At 54.1% G+C, this 22,732-nt stretch overlaps 1 protein-coding gene across 1 annotated transcript in view; it reads right to left on the reverse strand.

Moving 5' to 3' along the window:
- LOC128795319 (gamma-aminobutyric acid receptor subunit gamma-4) overlaps nucleotides 1–18,361 on the reverse strand; it is a 36,059-nt gene extending 17,698 nt beyond the window's left edge. Inside the window, exons 1-3 of the mRNA XM_053955997.1 lie at nucleotides 18,258–18,361; nucleotides 12,824–12,972; nucleotides 12,550–12,617 (exon numbers count right to left, since the gene is read on the reverse strand). Coding sequence (XP_053811972.1) covers nucleotides 12,550–12,617; nucleotides 12,824–12,972; nucleotides 18,258–18,313 — 273 coding nt within the window. The 5' untranslated portion in view covers nucleotides 18,314–18,361. The remainder of the gene's footprint in view (nucleotides 1–12,549; nucleotides 12,618–12,823; nucleotides 12,973–18,257) is intronic.
- Nucleotides 18,362–22,732: the final 4,371 nt, after the last annotated feature.

Raw genomic sequence — 22,732 nt, forward strand, 5'->3', positions numbered from 1 at the left:
GGCCAGGCTTCTCCCAGTTCTGCCATTACTAGAGTGGGACACCTCACTTGTGGCCACCTCCATGGCCCTGCTCTGGGCAAGGTCTGTCTCTCCAACACGAAGATGAAAAGAATGCAAATATAAGTTTAATTCCACTTCCAAGGTCCTCTTCCCTCGAAATCAGACCCCAGAGAGATTTCTGGAGATGGTGCTGGAGTGACTGGGGGAGCTCTCAAGGACAGCAGGAGCAGAGCTGTGATGATCTGTGTTTTCAAGGTGACACACTGAACTTCCCATCTGTTTCACTTCTGCAGCAACACCGACAGTGCTGTCCTTGCCTGAATGTCTTTCGCCTCTGTCCAGGGAATCTCAGTTGAAACAGAGTTCTTTTTATAATACAAACGTGCTATTAAAAACCATCTCCATGTCCTGTGCTCGTGCCAGGAGCTGTCAAACAAGTCATGCTAGAAATGCTGCTCTGTCGATTGCAAACTCCCCCAGCCATGGCTTGCTCACCCCTGGAGCTGGCAGATGGGAACTGGACAGGGCTTTCAAAACTGTGCTGCCTTCTGAGAGCCCCATCTGCCTGTTCCCCCACACCTCTGCTCCTTCCTGCTGCCATGGATGTGCAGGTGGGGACATCTAAAAGGCAGGTTTTACACTCCTGACAGCCAACCACCCCAAAATCTTTCTTCAGAGATGTTCCCTTGTGCCATCCTTCCCGCCCTGCAGTGATGTTATCTCCTCCCAGGCAGCCCCAGGGTGCCCATTCCTCTTTCCATGGGGACACGGGCTGGCACAGGGCACAAGACCTACACGTGTGTGTTTTAGCATCTGTTAAAAGCCATTACCCAGAGGACTGAGGAAAGTCCTTGAGGCGAGACATGACATCAGCCAGACTCTGCTTTGCAGAAGCACAAGTCTGTCTGCACTGTCCCTGATGAGGTTATTACTGAAAAGGCAGAGATGTGGACATCTCTATGCAGATGGGGCAGAACTGATTAATGGGGAAGGTACTGAACAATTCACTGAAATATTATGCAAAGCACCTCAAGGAAGGAACCACCTCCTTTTAGCTTGATTTTTTTTCCTCCGCTCTCAGGAGAGGACCTGCCCTGGGTGGAAAGTCACTTGGAAGCACCTTCTGATGCAAATAAAGATGCAGCCCAGTTTCCACAATCTCTGGAAAATACCTGGGCAGAGCAAAGCCAGGTTTGTCCAAAGTCTTGTCTTCATGTCACACCTCACTGCTAAATGCTTAACTGCTCCCTCCAATGTTAAAGGAACTTTGTGCAGATGAAGAAATCAGGTGGGGAAAGAGGTGAGGATGGAAGCACATAGGATAACTGGAGAAGGATATTTTGCACTTTGGGCAGGTGCTCTTGTCCATCTGTCCTTCTGGCTCATGGGGTGTTTGAGGAGACAAAAGGAAATTTCCTTGGGAAGGGCTGGAAGACAAACCTTCTGACTGCATACGATTAACTCCCCGGGATCGCTCCCCCAGGACAGCTTGACAAGATTCAGATGAGAAGCTGGAGTTTCTTTAATTGCATTTCCCATTCCCGTGCCACCCACTGTGACTAAAATGAAACACTGGGATGGGCAGTCCAGCTCTGCCCAGGACTGGGGGAGCAGCTGCTGCAGCCCTGCTCCAGGAGAAGCACTCACTACCAACAAGCACTGAGCTCTGACAAGCCACCTCTGTTGGCAGCACTTGAGAGGGTGGAGGATCCAGCAGAGCCCAGAACTGGGTCTGAGAAAGCACAGTGCACCCAAGTCCCTGGGATGCCACCCGTGCTATGGAAATGCCTGCACTGGCCAGGAGAAAAACCACCTGTATAAATCCCTGTCTAATTCTCACCCTCAAGGTGAAAAAAGACATTCAAAACATCTGAGAAAGTTTCACAAAAGGGGAGCAGTTTGTTCCCTCTGCAGAGATCCTCACTCCTGACCCTGTTCTCTCCCGGCCCCAGGTGAAGAAGGAGATGGGAACAGTGTACTCTGCTTCACCAACTCTTTCAAGGAAATCTGTTTCATGTTGTCTCTCATGCCCCCTCGCTGTGCTTACCACCTCTCTCTTCCTGCCCTGCCAGTTCCTTGATAGTCCTTCTCTCTGCCTCATTTTGTTTTTCCTTTTGCAGCTCTTCTTTTCAAGCCTCCACACAATCACAGCCCAGCCCTAATGAGACTTCAAGGGAGCACCAGGCTGTGGAAAGCAGTTGGGAGAAACGAATCAGGTCCAAAAAAGAACAATTTCTCTCTGCCTCCCCTGTTGGGCACTGGGAGGGCAAAGCAGCGGGATGCAGTTGCAGCAGGGTTACCAGGCCAGCTGATTCCCCTCTCCTGGCAGACATCCACACTTCAGGCCAAGCGAGGAGGACATTTGGCAGTCAGGTCACCACCCCTGGCTGCTGAGCTCTGCTCCTGAGGGCTGCTCACTTCCCATGGCACCTGGTGGGTGCAAACCACTCTCCTCAGAAACGAGGGATCAATACTCCCAGCCTTTTTTTTTCCAGCTCCCAACTATTTTGTACAGTCTCTGCCTGCTGTAGATGCCTCCTTTGAGACTCAACCCCCACTTGACCCTCCCCAGCTCCCCTCAGTGACTTTAGAACATCTTTGGGAAGTGGTGGAAAAGGTCAAGGTTCAGTTTTCTACACAGCGGTGTAAGAAATACTCTGGCAGATCTTGTATATCCCAGAGTCATACAGAGAAAGAAACCAAACAATTTGGGATCTTTGGCTTAGTCCAAAGGTCCCTGGAGCTGCACAGCACATCTTTAACTGCTCCTTACCAAATTCCAGCACCCGGACTTGGCCTTGGCTTTTTGTGAGAGCAGCAATACCAAGGTATTTTCATCCCTCCTCTTGCTGGTGCAGAGAGAGGAACCAGGTCCATTGTGCCTTCTCACGAGGTACAGAGTCACGTGAGAGACTAAGGCTGCAGTCCCTGGACATGCCAGGTCATGGAAGGAAATTATTTATCTTGACTGTTACAGGTCTCTCTGCCTTCAGCTTTTCTTTCCAAGAACCAAATGAAGATCACCCAGTTAGCATCTTAACTTCACTCCTATGGCCGTAGCAACAACCAGCCTAACTCCCTGAAGCTTTTCCCACTCCTCTGCCCTGCTGCTCTGCTTCCTCTCCTTGCCTTTACAACACTACTAAGGTGGCTTTGGGTGACTGTGGAGGAGAATGACAGACTAAAGGCCACAGTCTGGTGTGGGAGGCATCACAGGTGGCAAATGTGGAGGGAGAGAGAAGCTGATTGAGGGGAACTGTCAGAAACAAAGCTTCCAACATTTGGAGAATCCCCACTCTGACCTCCCCTGCTCCCCAGCCACATGGAGACAAGGTGTTCCCCCGCCCACACTCCCAAGTGTTTTGGTTCACACCTCCCACGGGCATCTGCCTGGGGGGAGCCTTTACCACCACCTGCAATTCCCCTGTTGAACAAAGCTGATCAGATGGTTGGAGCCATTCCTGGCCAACTGCAGGTCAGGGAACAAACACACAAATCCTCACCATGAAGCTCTCTGGACATGGGGATGGACACACAAGGCTTATGCCAGGGTCTCCAGCCACCGTGCCCCTTTATTCCCCCACCCACAGTGCCCCAAGCAGGCAGCAGGATCCCTCTGGGGCTTTGGCAAGCTGGGGACTGGGAGCTGGTGGGGCAGTCAGCAGCGCTGCTGTGAAGGGGCTGCAGTGTCCACCTGCCCACTCACTGACCACATCTCACCAAGCTGGAGCCACAGGGACACCGAGGCAATTTGAAAAGATGTGAGGAGAAGCAAAGCCCCGGGAAGGCTCATTGTGGCTTCTCGCTTTCAATTTGTACCACGGGCAATTAAACCCTTCCTGTGCGTGGAGATGGCATGCAATAATCGAATATTCTGCTTTCGGCACCGAGGCATGAAGAGGTCCTTGAAACATATTGATTGTGGTCACCCACAACCACTGAATTCTCAGAAATGGTCTCCATTTTGTGACACATTTATAGCAGGCAGATTTCACAGCAGCCTTTTAAGGGAAATGGTAGGATGGCTTCATCTGGGAATGCAGGAAATAAATAGAACTGATTTCTACTGGAAAAAAAAAAAAAAAGGTGTTTTGCTCAAAATAAATTAAAATTGTCAAATCCTAAAATGAATTATCTCAACCTTATAGTTTCATTCAAAAACTTCTTTTTCTTCAGTAAGCTAACACAATATTTCGTTTTACCCTTATCTAGTTGATGCACTTCACTTTGACGTTTATTTCCAAATACTCATTTTCTTGCTTTACTTATGCAGGACAGAATTTATCACCATATGAAGAGCAAATCAAAACAATCTGATGAAACTAAATGTAAATGTTTTGATTGTCCCTGAACCCATTTCTCCTTGGAAATGCTGAAGAATTCTGGCTATTTGTCCCACGTGGGAGGGGAGAATGAGCCTATCTCTCCTATGATGCTGCTGTTTGCCCTAGACCAGAAGCCTTGGTCTCAAACCCTGGCCTCTGCCCAGCTCTTGGACTTGATTCTCACACACCTGAAATATCCCATCCTCTCCTGCAGAGACGTCTATGGCCTTCAGTTCAGATAAATCAACTCTGCCTTAAAAATCATTCAGCCCACCTAGTGACAACTATTGGTACAGCTCAGAGTCTATATATCTTTCAAATTTGACACAGCAGCACTCTCCCTTTGACTTGGAAGAATCAATTTAATGAGGGTCAGAGCACGGATCAGTAGCTGGATCACACACAGGCCTCCTGCCCTGTCCATGAGCACAGCCTGGGGATGTGCAGGGCTGGCTGGGCTCTAACCAGCCGTGCTTCGCATCCCCTCCAGTGCAGCGGGCAAGGCTGCGTGCCCACCCTGCAGCAGTGCAGCCTCTGGATCACAGCAGAGCCTCTTTTAATGCCCTGCCAAGCTGAGAGCCAGCAGCTAGGGTGGCCAGGGCAGGGACACCCCTCCAGCCTGGGCCAGAGCCCAGTAAGGACACCCCTGGTCACTGGAAAGGTGTCACTGTGGCCCTTCAACAAGCAGGAAGCCCCGCTGCTGGCAGAAAGCTCTGGAAAGGGGGACCGGGTGCAGCTGCTGTGACCCCAGAGTGTAGGGAAGGTTTTCTGTGGGTAAGGGTGAGGAATTAATGCTCTCAGGTCAGGTACAGCGAGCACAGTGGCTCCTTGGGAAGCACCCACTGGAAGCATCCTTCCCAAGCTGCCTGCAAAGGTTCAGGGCCAACAAATCCCTTCTGCATTCAGCCCAGCTGAAGAAATGCGAGTTTTCTCCAAAGGCTGGCACGAAATGAATGAGGGATTGAGTCATTCCTGCCAGCAGAAGGGCGGAAATGGGATCCGTGAAGGAATTTGCAAGAGCCGATTACTTCATTATGGATGTTGATTTATCCCGTGTTGCCCGAGGCCAGAGGCTGCCCCAACTGCGGGCTGCGGGAGGCACCGGTGTGCCAGGACTGATGCTGCAGTTTAAGAAACCTTTAAGTACAGCCACATTCCCCATTTAGCACCAGGCTGCGAGCACAGATGTTAATTAACTTTAGGGCTTTGCTCTCCAGAAATGTCTCCGAGGAAAAGCACTTTCCCTGCCCCCAGGAGGCCACTGTCCAGATTTCAGGTTTTATTTACCTCCAAATATCACATGCAAACCTCCAGCTTTTCACTCGTCTTCCCCTGATAACAGACTCCTTGAGTTTTCTGCACAGCCTGTAAATAAAATACCAACATGGATGTCACACAGAAAATATCTGGAGGGGATTCGTGTATGTTCTGGATAATAAAAGGAGCTGGCTGAATTATTCATCGTGAATAAGTCAGCTCTTTTCCATTTTGGAAGCAAACTTTGACAATTCTGGAAGCTCTTGGGTTATGTTTAGGATGGGAGCAACTTATTTATTTCATTAGACCTTTTGTTGCAGCCCATGGTTTGTCCCACAAGTCACAGGTGGTTGGTGTCATTTCTCAGTGCCCTGGGGGGGGGGGTTTCATAGGGAAAGACAAACTTTTCCTGAGGAGAGCTCTGCCCTTCCTGTACCTGGCCTCACTGCTGTGTGAGCACCAGCATGAGGGACAGTGACTGCTCCTGAACATCGGGGAGTCAGGAGATGTGAGCACTCTCCAGGCACACGAGGATTTGTGAAGACACAATAAATGCAGCACCGGCTCCGGCAGCTCCGAGCCGGCACTCGGCCATGGAAAACAACAGCCAGAAAAAGCGCTGGGGCTGTTAGTGAACAACACCCATTTCCCAACACTTGAAATTTCTGTGCTACACATGGTTTTTGGGGACCAAAAGCCAGCCTAGCCCATGAGTGTGTCCTGCAGAACCTCAGCAGGGTTGTGCTGATGGCCAGCTCTCGCTGCACGCCGGGCAGGCCAAGGAGAGCGTGCAATCCTTGGCAGAGCACTGCAGCGTGCTTTAGGCATTGCAATCCACCCTAAAGTGGGTGCATCTGGGCTACTGCCTCCCAGACAGATGATTTGTGAAGGATTTTGAAGTCCTTTCAGTTGAGAAGTGCTGTGCAACTGCTGGAACCTATTATTATCAGGAAAGGAGGGGGGAGGTAGCAAATTTCCTTTACCTATAGGCTTATCTTGTGCTCCAGAGGAACACAGCCGAGCATTTTAAACAGCGTGCCATTTTCAATTCATTTCCTTCCTACTTATTCCAAAGCAGCCAAAGCTAAGTATAATCAAGACTTAAGTGTTCCTCAGAGCCAGACAATTATTACTGGTCTTGGTTTCACCGTCTTTTAGGGAGGAAGGAAGGAAGGAAGGAAGGAATTAACCCAAGCCTTGCAGCGGGACAGCGGGGCTGTCACCCAGGGCTGTCGCACGAGCTGCCTCCCAGCAGAGCACTTTTTGGGATGTGGCTGAGCTTCCCCAGCCTCCAGCTGCCCCAGGGCTCTCCGCAAGGGTGGCTTAGCTCCTGCAGAGCCCTGCTCCCCTCTCGGGGGTCTCTGCTCCTGCTGCTGGGGGAGCTCAGCCGTTCTCAAGCAGCTGCTGCCTCGCTGCACTCTCCGATAAGGCGGGGATTGCGCTCCGGGAGCCGCGATCCAGAGCTCCGAGTGCGGAGCAGCAATGCTTGGAGAAGGGCTCTGCACACACCCACTGCCTCCCTGGCCCGCTCAGCCATCTCCCCACGAGCCGAGATGAAGTGCCCGAGGTCCCCAGGCTCTTCTCTGTCGCATCAGCCCCCTTCCTAAGCACTACCCCTTGTCAGTTTTAACTTTGAAAGCCGAGCCTCCCTCCCTGCCTCCTCGGGATTTACATGAAAGGAGTCCGTGGGGGGTTCTCTTCATTCATGCTGGGCTTATACGTCTAAATTATAAAGTGTGTCAAATGAGGATTTAATTTATATTTAACAAGACAATGTTTGTAAATTAATTATTCATCAGCTGATAACGAATAAACATTTCCCTCTTCCCTCCCTCCCCCTTTTTCACAGTATTTCCACAAATGCACCCTACGTGCAAATCTATTAAATGCTTTCTGCAGTACTCCAGATGTGGGAAAATACATGCTTCAACCTCAGTTTTGTGAGTGTAGCTAATGCAGGTTACTAATGTAGCCAAGCAGAGCATTATGAATTTCAGAGCGTGCAGCTTCTCCTTCCTAGAGAGGCAAGGGGGGAAAAGCCAGCACTTGTATTTGGACATATCACCTTCTTCAGGTTCCAACCCCCCACTCACAGGCAGAGATAAGAAAACAATTTGCTGTAACAATTGAGATAGGAGCTCAGAAACCCCACTGGAAATCACAGGCACTTCTGAGGCAGCAGAATCCGGCCCCTGGTGAATGACGGAGGCCAATTTTGCTCTTTCCATCTTTATTATCATTAAGTAATGAGATTGAGGTGGTGTGTACAACACCAGCAGAAGAGCTGTCGTTCTGTTTTGCTACAAAATTTGGCACACAAGGGCATCTCCTCACACACAGCAAACAGGGGAGTCCTGAGCCCCCAAACCAGCCCTTAGTGCAGTGCCTCTGATCCCAGACACCTGAAGCAGGTAACCAAGGCAGGTTCCTGGGTGGCTGAAATGTCTCCATTCACCTTTGCCAGGAGGCTACCACAGTGTCTGGACCATGCTCTCAGTCTTTGGCCCCTCGAGCCTCACGCCTGGTTTTGTGTAAGAAAGGAAGAAAAGGACATTCAGCTCTGGCCTCTGGGAGGAATCTGAGAAGCTCTGGGCAAGACTTGCTCCATCCCTAGGCTCAGAACAGAAGCACTTGTCCCCCTCTCACTCATGCTGTCCCTCATGGACACTTCAGGGACATCCTCAGGACTGAAAGACACTCAGCCCCAATAGCTGGCACCCGCTTTACTTCTACAGCATCATTTCCTGAGAGTTAAGCATCCCTAAAGGAAGGTGATCCAGAGCTCTAGGTGCCCTTGACACCAGTTAAAGCTGTAATCTATAGCAATAAAGCCATTACAAAACAAAACCAGGAGCAAATCCCTCCAGCAAACAACCAGTCAGCGAAAAATTTGAACCCAAAGTCTCCTCCCTGGCACCTCTTCCCACAAACATGCTTGGAGAAGGAAGGTGGCTCCTTGCATCAGGCTGAGCTTCTGATAAGCCAGGGACACCTCAACACTGTGTTCATGGGAATCCAATTGGGCATCCAGCTCCGGACACAGCTTGGGAAGCTGCAGCCCCGTGGCTGATAACTCATTTGGTGCCAGGGGCTGCTGGCCAGTGCTCAGCGGCAGCCAGAGCTCTGGAGGGCCTCATGTCCAGTGCATCCTTCCCCTGACGGTGTAAACACAGGTTTCCACCACCCTGAGAAGTGCCAAGTGCCCCAATCCCACCCAAAGATTCAAGGGGTTGGGGAGGAAATCCCAGTCCACGCAGTGATTGGAGTAAAGAGCTGTGGGACCTGATTGTGCCACTTTTCCCCCTGTCCCACGTCCTATCCTTGAACCATCTTCTAGCTCTGCTTCTGGTCACTGCCACATTTTCCTTGGAGAGCACAGAGCGTCCTTTCCCCAGGGAAGAGAGAATAAAATCTGAATAGAGTATTCTGAATATTTTTCAGAATAAAATCTGCTCAGCCACCTAAACTGGAGACAAGACTGCCATTCTGGTGTACAAAAGATATCAGGAAACCACTTTACATTTCTTCCCGCTCCAAAGCTGCCCACCTTCTGCTGACTCCTGAATGTTAATGTTATTTGTGACAAGTGATTGATGAGGGAGACGCAGAATTCACACCCAGCACAGGGCATTTTCAAATCACCTATTCATTTTTAAGGACCGGAATCAGTTTTGTATCCTGACGTGATTTATCATTTGGAGGCTGGGCAGTGGCTACGCAGGACCAGCTTCCAATCCCTGACAGAGCACCAGCAGGATGAAGACAGCAGTGAGACATTAACCCTTTGAGGGCGAGCAGGGGATCACAGGAGACCAGGATTCAAAGCAGACTGCTGAAGATGGAGCCTTCTACTCCAGCAGCATGTCAGGCCATGCTGTAGCCTTCAGCTGCAGATTTATAGGCCACAGTGGTCTAAGCTAAAAGCCATAGCGATTCTGCTGTGTCTCTTAAAAGCAGAACTTGGTTTTTTGTCTTCTACACAGCCTATGAGAGAAATATTTACGTAAGGCACTGTCATGGCAATGCACCTAAAAGAGATCAATGGGACATTTCCCCTCCAGTGGACCTTCCAGCCTGCACAAGCCTCTCTGTCTGTGGCAGAGTGAAATGTCACCACGGGCTCAAGAGAGATCTAGCTCTGAGACAAATTCTAGCTCCCTTGCCTTGGAAATGTGCATTTCCTCAGGTTGTGCACGGGAAAAAGGCAAGATGAGGCACGTGGGATGGGCCTGGCAGCTGGCAGAGGGCAGAGGTTCTCAGGTTAGGAGAAGCTGTATCAACAGGGACAGAGTGGGAATGACATGTCCCCAGCACAGACCATCTATCATGTGTTTGATGCCAGCCTGCCAGGGGCTGGCACGACCCACAGAATGCCTTAATTCACTTCATCAGCATGGAAAAGCAAGCAAACACCAAACAACTGGGTGAAGCAGCCAAGTCTGGAGGTGACACTGTGGCAGCTTTGTCACTGCCCTTTCCTCTTGCTTCAGGAGACCACGGAGCAGGATGCAGCCTCTCCCATGAGCAGGGGGAAGTATACAGGGTACAGATAGCAGAAATCTGAGGCTTTGAGACCTGGGTCTAGCTGCCCTCAGTACCTTTAATATCACCTCAACCTCATGGGAAAAGGTTTCAAAGTTTAAGGGCATCACAGGTTCAAGATTAAGAAGTTACCTAAGGGAACAAGGAAGGAGAGATATCCCTGGAGAGTCTGCCTGGGTGTCATATGGAGGTGTCTCAAGATCACAGGTGACTGCTGGGACCCCGCAGGAACCCCTGGACTGGCAGCACCAAGGCACTTCAAAGGGCCAGCACAGCCAGTTGTGACTGATGCAACAAAACCTCTCAAAATTATCCACACTGAGCAGTTTCCTCCCTGCCCGAGCAGCTCCTGGCTGTTCCCACAAACAGCAATCCCTTCCTCAGGTGGGAAGGCTGCAGAGGGGTGGATCAGCCCCATGGCAGCAGCTTCCCCAGCACAGCTCTGCAGGTGCTGGCAGTTCCAAGTGCCAGCAGCCCCAGGGGTCCTGTGCACTTGTGGGGCCCCATTTCACAAAGAGAAAAAGCTTCTGCTGACTCTTAGAAAGAGCTGAACACATGGCTTGAGCTCTCCTACATGATTTCCTGGGCTCTAGTAAGGGCTGAGTTCACACAACAGCTTTTCCCCTTGGTGGGGGTGGCTGTTGTCACTGCCTGGAATCTTGTTTTCCCCAAAATACCAGAGATACTGAATGTGCTTGAAGCTCCTGTACCTGCAGCCATTTATGGCTGGTGCTAGCCCAGCAGATCCAAAATCCTGAAAGCCTGGGATGGACGCGCGTACGTTCCCACATCCCCATCACCATGGCATAAGCTGTGTTTCTTAGGAAACCAGCCTAGCAGCAGTATCCCTGCTTAGGAGGAAAGATGAACTCTGGATGTAGACTGGATTTTAGAAACCACTCTCTGCTGCACAGCTCTGCAGTGCTCCCGTGACAGCGAGGGGAGCAGAGCTTCCAGCAGGGCTGGAAAAGGGTGGTGGGAACGGATGAGAGGGAAAGAGAAGGATGAGGACGCGCTCTGGGTTTTGTGTGGGTTTCTTGGCACATCCTTGGGCAGCGCAAAGCAGGTAGAGCAGCCAGCTGTACCATGACCCTTGTGCTCTACCTGCAGGCTCACCTGGAGGGTGAGCACACCCAGCCCCTGCACTGCTGCTCTTGTGTCACTTTGGCCTCACACCCCACGGGCTGCAGGCGCGTGTGGCAGGGGGTGACATCCACACAGCTCGGGCTGTGGCTCTTCTCCTCGAGACCAGGCATGCTGGAGCAATGCAAGGAAATTTTGAGGCTCGAGGCCGTTCCTGCTGGGCCTCCTGATGGTGCCCTCACCGTGGAGCGAGCGCGTGGCCGGTGCCCATCTGGTGGCTCGTGAGGGGGCACATCCTCCCTCGGTGCTGGCCGGCCAGAAGGGCTGCTTCAAAATGCTCCTTGGAGTGGAACTGGTACCTCAGCTACTGTACCATCCCTCCATCCCCAGAGGGGTTTGTTCCTTGGAAATTTTGTACTTGGGAAAGTAACAATAACTTGCCCATCCTGGGAACTTGGGTTTTGTTGGTTGGTTTTTTTTTTTTTTGTTTTTTTTTTTTTCCCAGTTTAAGGGGGCTGGTTTTGTTCCTGCTCTGTTTTGCATTGGGAGAAATAAAAAAGCCAAATTGTCCTGGCTGTATCTTGCTTTTGTCCCCTCGATCTCACTGCCCAGTGGACTGGAGAAGTCTTTCAAAACCTGGCAGCAGTTCCTTGCCATAAAAGGGAAAAAAAAGATGACTTTGCAGGGGAAATAATAATAATAAAGGAAGTTTCCTGTGAAAATTAAATAGTCAACAGTTGCTCCCCTGATCCAAGAGTGTCTCTGTTAAGTGTTTTCACAGCTCTTGCTACAGATGGGTCCTGAGCCATGAGAAGAAATTGTCACAGTCCTGGAGGCATCTCTCTAAGGTGCTACACTATGAAGAAGAAACGTTGGAGCTGAAGCCCCCCTGCTTTCCCCTTGCTCAGCACTACAGTCCAGGCCTGGGCACCCAAGTTTCACACTGCCATGGAAACCACCTCCAGGTACCTCTCTCAGTCCTCCTGGAACACGCTGCCCTGGTTCCACCTTGCCCTAAGTATCCTGGTGCCCCCCACACTTGCCAGGGAGGAGAGGGCAAAGCCACCAGGCAGAAGCGTCTGCACCTCTTGGCAGCAGAGACCGAAGAGCAGCATCGTCCCACAGCGGAAGGGCTGTGAGCTCACCGAGGGCCCTCGAGAACCCTGCTCCTCACCAGGGATGGTGCTCAGGTCTTTCCAGCTCCCAGCAGGCCGGAGCACCTCTCACCAAGGGAGAGGAAACCTCCAGTCATGCCAACAGCACCCTCACAGCGTGACACAGCGTGCCACAGCGCTGGGCCAGGGGAGGGGACACCGCGCCCTGCGGCCGCGCGAGCACTCACCATCTGGATGACAGACACCGGCCCGATGCTGTTCACGTAGATATCCACATCGATGAATGTGGGCTTGACTGGAAAGACAAGAAAACAGGCGCCATCAGCTGGGGCCAGGGCACTGGCAGAGGGATGAGGACAAGGGGAACGTCTGGGATGAGCGTGGCTCTACCGCAACAAAAATCCCACCTCCGGCAGGCACCAAAGCATGCAAAACACAAGACACGGCCAGGCCAGGTCAGGTCACCACCTGTGACCACAGGGAGCTTCAGGGGACACTTACTGCCAATGTCAGGCCTCAGCTTGTTGTCATAGTTCTTGAGCAGCGAGTTGAGGATCTGCGTGGCATCGGTCTCCTGTGCCTTGGGTGTGAGGACCCAGGTTTTATTGATGCTGAGGTAATCGTAATCATATTCCTCTGTGCTCTCACACCTGGAGAGGAGAGACAAAGGGCAGGGACGTGGCTGTGGCAGCTCTCTGGCACTCCCTGGGAGCGGGGGTGCAGCTGTGTTTCAGAGATACCAAAGGAGGAGGATGCAGTGCAGCTAAAAGGCAGAGCATGAGCAGCTCAGGGGTCTCCTCTCAGCCACACTGCTAAGAAGACACAACTCACCTGGCACCTTTGCTCACTTCAGGGTCACCAGACATGCAGGGGCCTTGCCACCAGTGGGAAAGACTAGCATGGAGTGCTTCACCTCCTCCTTAGCTCCCTTTGGAGGCACACTGCTCATCCCCGAGGTGTGGGAGGCAGTCCCTGCTTTCCCTGCCTCCCTGCTCATCCCACCCAGCAGCTCCTGCTGCCAGAGCTGCCTGTTAACCTCAAATACCTCCACTGCTCTGCCTGCTGCTGACACCTGAAGCAGGCTTCCTCTGAGGAAAGAGACAGTGACAAAACAGTGGTTTTGGGGAGCAACACATTTGCAATAAATGCATTTCAGAGAAAAGAGGTCCTAATCTACCATGCAGGCATCCTGCACGTCTGGCATGCCAGGAAGCCAGCCATCTGCCCTGCACAGATCCCTGGAAATTAAAGCCTTATGCAAACTCCTCTGCCTCCAGGCCAAGACCTGCCAGAACCCATTCCCTACACTCACCAACCCTTCCTCCCCAGCCTGTGCCGTGAGCTCCCATTTAAGGATGTCCCATCTTCCCAATCTCCCAGTTCCAAGCCAGGCAAGGGAAGCTCGTATCCATCCTCTTTTGGACACGACCCACTTAGCAACAGCTTCTCTCGCTGCCTTTCAAACCTGCCCTCTCTAAACCTTTCGCACTCCTCCCTTTTCCTAGGGGAGTTTTCCTAAACTGTCTAATTAGATTAGGTCCACACGGTCACCCGGGAAACTCTAACCACCTGCTGCCGCTCTGGGCAGCTCATTCACAAGGCTGTCCCCGGAATGCCACGGCCATATGTGGGAGAGATGCTCCCACTGCCGGCACAGCCCCCTCGACGTCTGCCATGCCAGCGTGTCACCTGCTCCAGCGACAGGGAGGGTCTCTCAGCGGGAGCTGTCACCGTGTTGACACTTCCCAGCTGGAGCCTCGCAGCTCCCAGGTGCAATCAGGCACCGCGGATCCCCATCTCCCTCCAGCGCCTGGGGAGGCACAGCCCGGCCGAGGCACTCGGAGGGGGCGAAAAAGCATTCAAGTGACACGTTGCGGCCCATTTGTCAGACGCTCCTCTTCCAAAGCCCCAGACAAAAACTCGCTCTCACAATCGCTTTAAAACTCTCTGCATCTCCGCAGCTCCCCGGGCCGGGACGTGTCCCCCGCCAAGGGCCGGGGGCTGCCTGCCGCCGCGCATTAGGTGTTGGTACATCAGCTCACGGCTGCCCGTCTGATTGCGCTGCACTTTCTAAGTGTGCTCGGGGAGCGCTGAGCAGCGCTGTCAGGATGCGCTTCCCCACCCGAGCAGCGCCAGGCAGCGCTCTCGCCAGGCTCCGGCTGCGGCGCTGCCTCCGAGCAGGGAGCTCTGCAGCACCCGGCAGCTGCAGGAGGCGCAGGGCACCGCCGGGAGCACACCCCAGGGTGGCACAGGGCTCAAATCGGGGGCTGGCCCCGCTCCTGCCAGGAACAGAGAGGGACGCGTGCCCACAGCGCGGCTCAGGGCGAGGGAAAGCAATCCGACACGCAATCCCAACTGCTTTCCCTTGCTGCCGGAGCTTGGGGTGATGGAGGCTGCCTCTGGCAAAGTGGGAGCAGCTACACTGAAACGTTTTCTCCGTGTTCCCCTGAGCTTACTTGAAGTCACCTGCCAGCACTGAACCCTGCACATCCCCCTGCCCTGCCAAAAATCCCGGTCCTCTGAGAAACTGTAAGGCTACGGCAGAAGCCGAAACATCCCTTTGGGGGCTGAGCAAACCCAGTCTGAGCTAACCCTGCTCAGACTTCTGGTTTCCCCCCATTTAGCGTCACTGATTAACACACCAAGGCTTGGGATAGCATTTCCCTGGAGTCACATCCCTGTTACAGATGCGGGGACACCACCAAAAATATGCTTTTTGCTAATGCAGCTAATCCCAGTCGACTAAACCATACTAAGCCATCTTAGCATAAGCAAGTCAGCTTTTGCTGGAGAAAATATGCTTTTTCTGAGTGCCTGTGCACACACAGACACACATCAGCCCTTGCTGGTCAAGAGTGTAACTCTCATGCCACCCCATGCAAGCCAGTACCTCCTCCCTGGTCTGTCTTCTTGGTGGCCCCACTTTAAACTGAGAAGGGAAGAGCCCAAGATCCATTGCAGAGAAGAGGTGTTAAGGTGACATGTGCATGCCCCCTCCAGCTGCTAATGGAAATGTCACACTGCAGACCTGCAGAGATCCCCAACGTGCTGTGAACACTTGCTGGCCTGGCAGCTCCGTCTCCAGGCACAGGGCAGCTGGCTTGGTGACAGGGAACAGCCAGTTCTCATATGTCTCTGTGCAGCCAGGGGGAAAGGCAGAGCCGTGTTTCCTCACCTCTGCATGTTGAGATGCCAGAACACCCTCCTCAGAGCAGGGCCATGGGGCTGGGCCACCGTGTGGGCAGGAGGTGGGCAGGGGAGTGACAGCAGGGCAGAACTGGGGGCGTTGCAAGGAAATCCCTGGTCTTGACAGGGCCATGGCAGCTCCTGCTGGTGCCCCGAGCAGGAGGCTGGCACGGCAGGGAGGTGTCCTTTCGGATGTGCTCACATGTATGGATGAGGTTGGACAATTCTCCCTGGGCAGCCCGTGGCATTACAGCAGGACAGAGCCGTGCCTCGGCTCCCTAATTCCTTCTTTGGCTGAGGCACCAAACACACGCTGCTGGGGAAAGTCACCTGAAGAGCTGGTGCCCGGCTCCCTCCCCCAGTGGCCAAGCTGTCTGCCAAGGTGTTCCCTTGGCAGGAGGAGGAGAAGAGCAACAAGAGCCACAAACCCTTGAAGACGCTCCTGCTCCTTGCCTGCTGGGGCAGCTGGCGGCGCTTGGCTGGGATGCACACCCTGTTACTCACTGCTGGTGGTGGCCCCGAGGCAGGACCCTCCCAGCGCAGATGCAGATCCCCGGGCTGTATCCAGCCCTGCTGCAAACACAGCTGAAAGCCTTCCCTGGTCCCAAGGAAAAGAGAGCAGCAAACTGCAGGAATAACATTTCCCTTGGTTGAAAAGCACTGTGGTCAGCCCTGATCACCACATGCTAATGTGTCCTTCTAGTCACCCATCCAGTGCCTCCTGGGTTGTAGGCACTGGGGCGTCGAGGCAGACGACTCTGAATTACATGTAGGCAGAGGATTTAAGGATGGGGGGCTCTAACTGCCCCCTACCCATTCCACATGTCTTCCTACCTCTGACAACACACTCCGTGTAGCCCCAGTGGTCCAGTTTCAATCACCCGCCAAGCCCAGCATCTGGTGTGATGCTGTGCAGGGATCCTGCCTGCAGGGCTCAGAGTTGGCTGCCCTGGTCCCAGCCGAGGCAGTGCCCTGCGAAAGGCTGCTGAATGAGTCTCTGTGCTGGGGGGGACCCTATGGGGAGTGCTGAATCACCTGGCAACAAGCATCCAGCCCGCTCCAGTGCCAGGGGAAGGGTCTTGCTGCTTGCACCGGGAGAAGAGCTCACACACAGAGCTCTGTTCACAGAGCTCCTCACCCCAGCACCCACCGTGAGGAATAGGGAAGAGCAGATTCACCCTCCACAACTGCATCCAGGAAGAATGCAGCAAATGCAGAGCAAGACCCTGATATAACTTGCTCTTTTTTCTCCTCTCACAGGATTCCTCTCCCACTCCATCATGCCCACCCCCCAACCACTGCTCCTGGCAAAGCAGGGCTCAGGGTAGAGGCAGACTTGAGGCACTGGGCAGAAGAGAGGCCGGGCCAGCTATGGGGTGAACATTCCTGCTCAAGGGTATGTGAATGCATGATTTAATTACTCCTCCATGTGATCTTGCAGCTTACAAGTCACCCTCTCGAAATGCAAGGCTCGTGGCAATGCACTGCAGGGACAGTGGGGCACAGGAACCGGGACCACCACGGATCCATCCCCCTCTCAGCCCTCCAGTGCCCCCTGGCACCTGCACGGATCTCCCCCCGGGAGGTTTTGTGTCAGGGCACGGCAGAGGATGGTGTCAGGGCACGAGCAGTGGGGCAGCTCTTGCTCCTCGACCCTGGGAAGGCCAAGCCACGCAGGACCATGGCAGGGATGGACTTTGTGCCCACCCCCGGGGTCGGGAAGCACTGGCAGGGCAGACCATTAGTAGCAGGATTCATGCTCCCTGTCCCTGACTGCATCTGTAATGGGATTTGATCGGCTTTAAGGCGGCTTATTCTGCCAATTAGCTTCAGCCAGTAAAATCCCTCTTCCCCCAAGCCCTGGGGGTAACAATCTGCTGACAACATGTTCTTTCCCCATCTAGCCATTAAACTCATCAGCAGGGCTAGGAATTGTAAAAAAAAAAAAAAAAAAAAAAAAAAAAAAAAAAAGAAAAAAAGAAAATAAGGAAAAAAAGAAAAAAAGGAAAAAGAAACTTGAAACCCCCTTGTGCGTGGGCTCTTTCAACGCTGTTTACAGAAAAGCGCTACGAACGGCTGTCCCTGGGAGAGCACCGCCACCTGCCCGCCCCTGCCTCCGCTCGCCTCCTCGCCCAGCGCGCTGGGGGCACCGGGCTGGCACCGGGCTGGCACCGGGCTGGCACCGGCACCCAGAGCCGCGACCTGCGGCCAACCTGTAGAGCAGGGCAAGGCAGGAGCCCGCTTTGCCCTCCCGCCGCCAGGCTGCACACCCTGCGGGGGCTTCGGGGGCCCCGGCATGGAGTGCAAGGAAGGGGACGCAAGCTCCTTCCCACCCAGCCCGACTCCACGTGGACATGCCCCGGTGATGGATGGAGCTCCCCGGAGGTGCCGAGCTCCCTCTGGTCCTGCTCCGGGCACCCCCGGAAGGGGCTCGGTCCCGGGCAGGATTAGCCAGCGGGGTGACGGCAGGGTGGAAAACGGGATGTCCTCTCCATTCCGGCTGGCGGAGAGGGAGCCCGGGGTGCAGAGGACGCGCAGGCACTCGGTGCTGCCGCGACGGGACCCGCTGGAAGGAGCAGCTGGGGGCACGGAGGTGCCAAATCCCCGCTGGAGCCGGGCTGGCGAGCGGGGGGGAGAGGCGCTGCGACTCCAACCCCCTCCCCTCCCATTCCATTGCCCCGACGGGTAAACTGAGGCGGGGAGGGGGCGTCCCGGTCGGCGGGGGTGGGGGGTGGAGGGGGGGACTCACCTGGCGCGCAGGACCGGCCCGAGGGCCAGGCAGAGCAGCAGCACCGTCCCGGGCATCTCTGCGAGGCGAGCAGCGGCCCCGGGGGGCGGCGGCGGCCGTGCGCCCGCCCGGCGGGGCTCAGCGCGGGGCCGGGCCGGGGGCGGCGACGGGGCCCCCCCGCTGCCCGCTGCGCCGCGCTCCGGCCCCGCCGCCGCCCGCACGGCCCCGCGCTCCGCGCACCGCAAAGTTGGGCATCTCTTCTCCGGGCCGCGGCGGGGAGGGGCTGGCAGCGGCTCCTACCGCCCCGCGCAGGGGCCGGCCTCCCCCGCAGCCCCGGGCTGAGCGCCGGCGGGGGGGCGCGCCGAGAGGCACCCGCGCATCTGCCGGAGCCGCGCTGCCGGGGAGCGAGCATCGTCAGCTGGTGCGAGGAGCTCTCGCTCCCCCTCTGCGTAACAAGGCGTTTGATTTCTCTTAATACTCGCCTTTTTTTTTTTTTTTTTTTCTTCTTTCCTTCCCTTCCCATGCACAACAGTTGGGGTGTTCGTCTAAAAAAAGAAAGAGTGGGTAATTATTGCTAAATTACGCAAGGCGTCAGGCCCCGCTGGGCTGAGCTGCCAGCGAGATGCAGCCCGGAGAGGGTCTTTTCCCACCTGTTGGGGCTGCTGCCCACAAAACCAGCCAGGAGGGTGTGTGGGAAGGGGCCGTGGGACAGCGGGTGGGCCGTGGGTTCCCAGCCTGTCGCTCTTTGCCTTCAGGCTTTGCCAAGCTGCACTCGGGCATTTATTTACTGACATCCGAGTGGCAAACGGGAGTAGCAGATTCCTTCCTGGGCAGCTTTGGGTGAGGGCCGCTCAGAACAAAGTTTGTCAGACCTACACGAGGTACCAAGAATTGTGCCTTGTTGTTTATTTAGTTACAGGCAGAGGCGCAGGAGCAGGTCCCCAGAGAGGCCTGGCCCTGCATCTCCCGGCGCTCTGGTAATTCTGATGGCAAATCCAGCTCCTCTGGGCCAGAGCGGGACCATCCCTTTTACTGAGAGCTGACTCTCTGCTCTCACTCCTGGGCCTGTCACCCGAGCAGGGGGAAAATCACTCCTCTGCTCCCCATCTGCAGCGTTCTGGTGCTGCTGCCCCGTTTGCTCAGGGTGGGAGATTCCCGTTGCCCAGGCACACCCAGTGCTCGCAGCCAGGACCAGTCTGGGTGGCCATGGGGATGCCACAGGAGCACAAGCAGCAGTACCAGGAGCACACCTGGGTGGTTTTCCGAGGCTCTCTCCCTTGCTGATTGCTGCAATGATCACCTTAAGCCCTCGAGCGTGAGATCTGAGCGGCCCCAAAGCCACCAGAGGCAGCTGCAGCCATCAGGGCCCTGAGATGGCATTTCCCTGGAATGAAGCAGCTACAGATGATGTTGCCTTTACTTCATGCAAAGAAGCCAGCTCTGGATGGCAGAGTTTAGAGGAAACACGTCAAGAGAGTAAATAGCGAATATCAAAGCAGTAGTGAAGGTGGAAAGAGCTCTTTAAGCTTCAAAGCCATGGATTGTTCCAGAAGTTCTTCAGGGATGCAGATGAAGCTGAAGTTGGGAAAGGTGCAAGAATAGGTGCAGGGAAGATGTAGCTGTCAAGGATTCTGGTCATGAGCAGACCACAGAAAATCCAGGGGTTCATATATGTGCTCTCAGCTCCCCCTCAAGACGCAGGATGTGAAGTGGTATGTGGGGAAATTCACAGGACTGATTTCTTTTGGCTACCCCATTCTGCTGCTTGGGGACTGAGAGATCTGGCGAGGGCTGTGCTCGGAGCAGTGGAGATGGGCTGGGAAATGTTAGGCAATCACAGCATCCCCTCATGGTGCTGTTCTTCCAGGCAGATTTTGTGCACCAGGAGCTGCCAAGCAATTCTCCTCTCTGGTCTTCTTCATTTCCAGGGGTTTCATTTTGTAACTGGTGCTGAGTCTTTCCCTGGAACCAAGGACAAGAGTGAAGCCTGTTGATGGTGTTGGAGAGCAAGGGCACTGCTTTTCAAGCAAACACCTTATTTATCAGCAGCACAGGCTCAGCTGGGGAGAAATCCATTTCAAATTCACCATGATTGGTTCTGACCAGGACAACCACCCTCAGTCCAGATGCTGAGAAGGACAAAATGTCCTGCTCTTATGTTTTGGGAGGGAGCGGGCCCTATTTTCCACTTTGAAGAGACATTTGTTTTGAGGTCTACTGTCAGGGGATTCAAAACTTAAACAGGAGATGCCATGTTTTATTCAAGATGTTTTTTATCCCTTCTGGTATTTCAGTTTAACTGGCAAACTAATAAAACCTATTATTTACAGAGTCCTCATGAGCCCAGAGCCTGGGGATCCAAGCTGCCACAGCAAATGAGGGTTTGGTTGTGCAGCCCTCACTGCAGGATTTAGCTCTGGGAGACAAGGAGACCATTCCAGCCCTGGCCCAAGGATCCCAAACCTTGCAAGGATGGCAGTGCTCTCGGAGGGATGAGCCTGGGCACATCTGCAGCCCTTTCCCAACCCCTCGGTGCTCTCTCAGAGCCCCTTTCTGGGGTGTGTGCTGCCTGCTCCTGCACTGGGGGTGTGTTTGGGGCTCAGGCTGGAGCAGCAGGGGAAGGCAGGAGGCAAAGCTCTGCCACCTCTTGCCCCTGCAGAGTGCTGGTCACAGCTTGCCTGAGGAGACTGCTCTTCTTCCGGGCTGCATCAGAGGGAAAACTGATACAAGTGGGGAAAATTATTATCCCAAGGTGCTCAGGAGCTCGTTTCTGAGAAAGCTCAGGCTCTTGGCACTTGCACGATCTCCCTCGGACAGCTCTGTCTCTCTCAAGGGTGCAGAAGCACCTGCAGCAGGACTGGAGGACCCCAGGCAGGGACAGGTCCCACGGGGCTCTGCAGGAACAGGTCAGGTCTGAGAGCACTGCTGGCAGAGCTGGGCACTCCGGGACAAGGAGCTGCCAGGGCGCTGGCAGGCAGCAGTGCCAGGGCCATGCAGCAGACTGCTCTGGAGGGCTGCATGGAGGTGAGCTCGCCTTCCCCTCCTCCCTCACTCTCTACGTCATCTGGCTGAGGACAGAGCACAGCTAGAGCCACTGTCCTCGATGTCCTCTGTCCTCCTGGCAGTGAACTGGTCCTTGAGCTGTCACGGAGCCAGAGCATCCCCCGGGGGCAGCGCAGGGTCAGGCCAAGCCCTCTCCCCGTGTGCTCCGGGGCAGGGCAGGGCTGGTCACGCTCCTGCAGCAGCACCCGTGAGGATGAGCACGCTGACAGACCTGCATGAGGTGGGGAAGGACAGCTGAGGATCCCTCTGCAAAACTTGGAGGATGAAAACCCTGCATAAGGCTCGACCCTGCTCTCTGACTTGGGGCATGTCCTGCACAGGAGAAACATTTGTTTACTCTTCCAGGGCATTTGTTCAACATAACCCTGGTTTTGTCTTTTTCAGGCTCGCCAGGCACAGCAGCAGATGCTGTATCTGGGCTCACATGACATCAATAACAGCTTCAGTTGGGCTCTGCCTCCCCACCTTTACGGACAGCAATGATAGATGAAGCAGACAGGGCACAGTTCGGTTTTTAGGTGCTGGAGTGAACTTGCAGTGCTGACAGATTAAAAAAATGTTTTTGGAGCCTGAACAAATGTGACGTGAATATTTTCCAAGGAGAGTGAAGGGTGTGGGAGGACAGCCCAGGCCGTAGCAGGAGCTGGTGCAAGCTGTCCCGGGGGTGATGAGAGCGTTGACGGGAGCGAGAACTTTACCTTCATCCTCTGCTACCGTGCCAGGCCCAAAGGAGTCTCTACTTTCCTTCCATTTCAGGCAGTCCCTCTTCAAAATTAGTTTCTTAGTGGAAAGAGATCACCAAATGCTAGGTGATCTGATCCTGTGTGTCAGAAGAGCTCTTGCTGTCACCTTGGGGATGGGAAAGGTGCCATTTCCTGTGCTTTTATGGATCTGCTTTTCTGAAACTCTCCCCAGCCCAGGGCTTAGCATGTTACAGTTCTCCTAGGGATGGAAATGCAAAAAGAGAAAATGTACGTGGGAAAGGTTGGGAAGGGGAAGAGAACTGGCAGCATTTGACAGAAAAAAGGGAAAAACCTCAGCAAACCTGAGCACCAGGTATTTCAATACTTTTTTCAAGTGGAATTTGCACGTGTACATCTGATGTGATACGTCCAGCACAGGACCATGAGCTGGTAGTTTAGACCCCAGAATAACTCCCATCCTTATTTTAAACACCGTGCAACTGCTGACACAAACTTTGGGGCCACGCAGCTGCAGGAGCAGGAACAGCTGCTTCTCTTCTCTGCAGAAACGTGGCTGCTTCTGGATGGAGATCCACTACTCCTTGTGACCCCATGCCACAACGGTTCAGGGAAGGGGGAAAGCAGCCAGGAAGGTCACGGATCCAACAAAATCCGTCGTTGGGATGCAAACTCTTCTTGGCACAGTGATTCCAGGGTTGCTCAACAGCTGGGAAAAACTTGGGGCTCTCT

Source organism: Vidua chalybeata, chromosome 14, assembly GCF_026979565.1.
Source record: "Vidua chalybeata isolate OUT-0048 chromosome 14, bVidCha1 merged haplotype, whole genome shotgun sequence".
NCBI classification, from domain to species: Eukaryota; Metazoa; Chordata; class Aves; order Passeriformes; family Viduidae; genus Vidua; species Vidua chalybeata.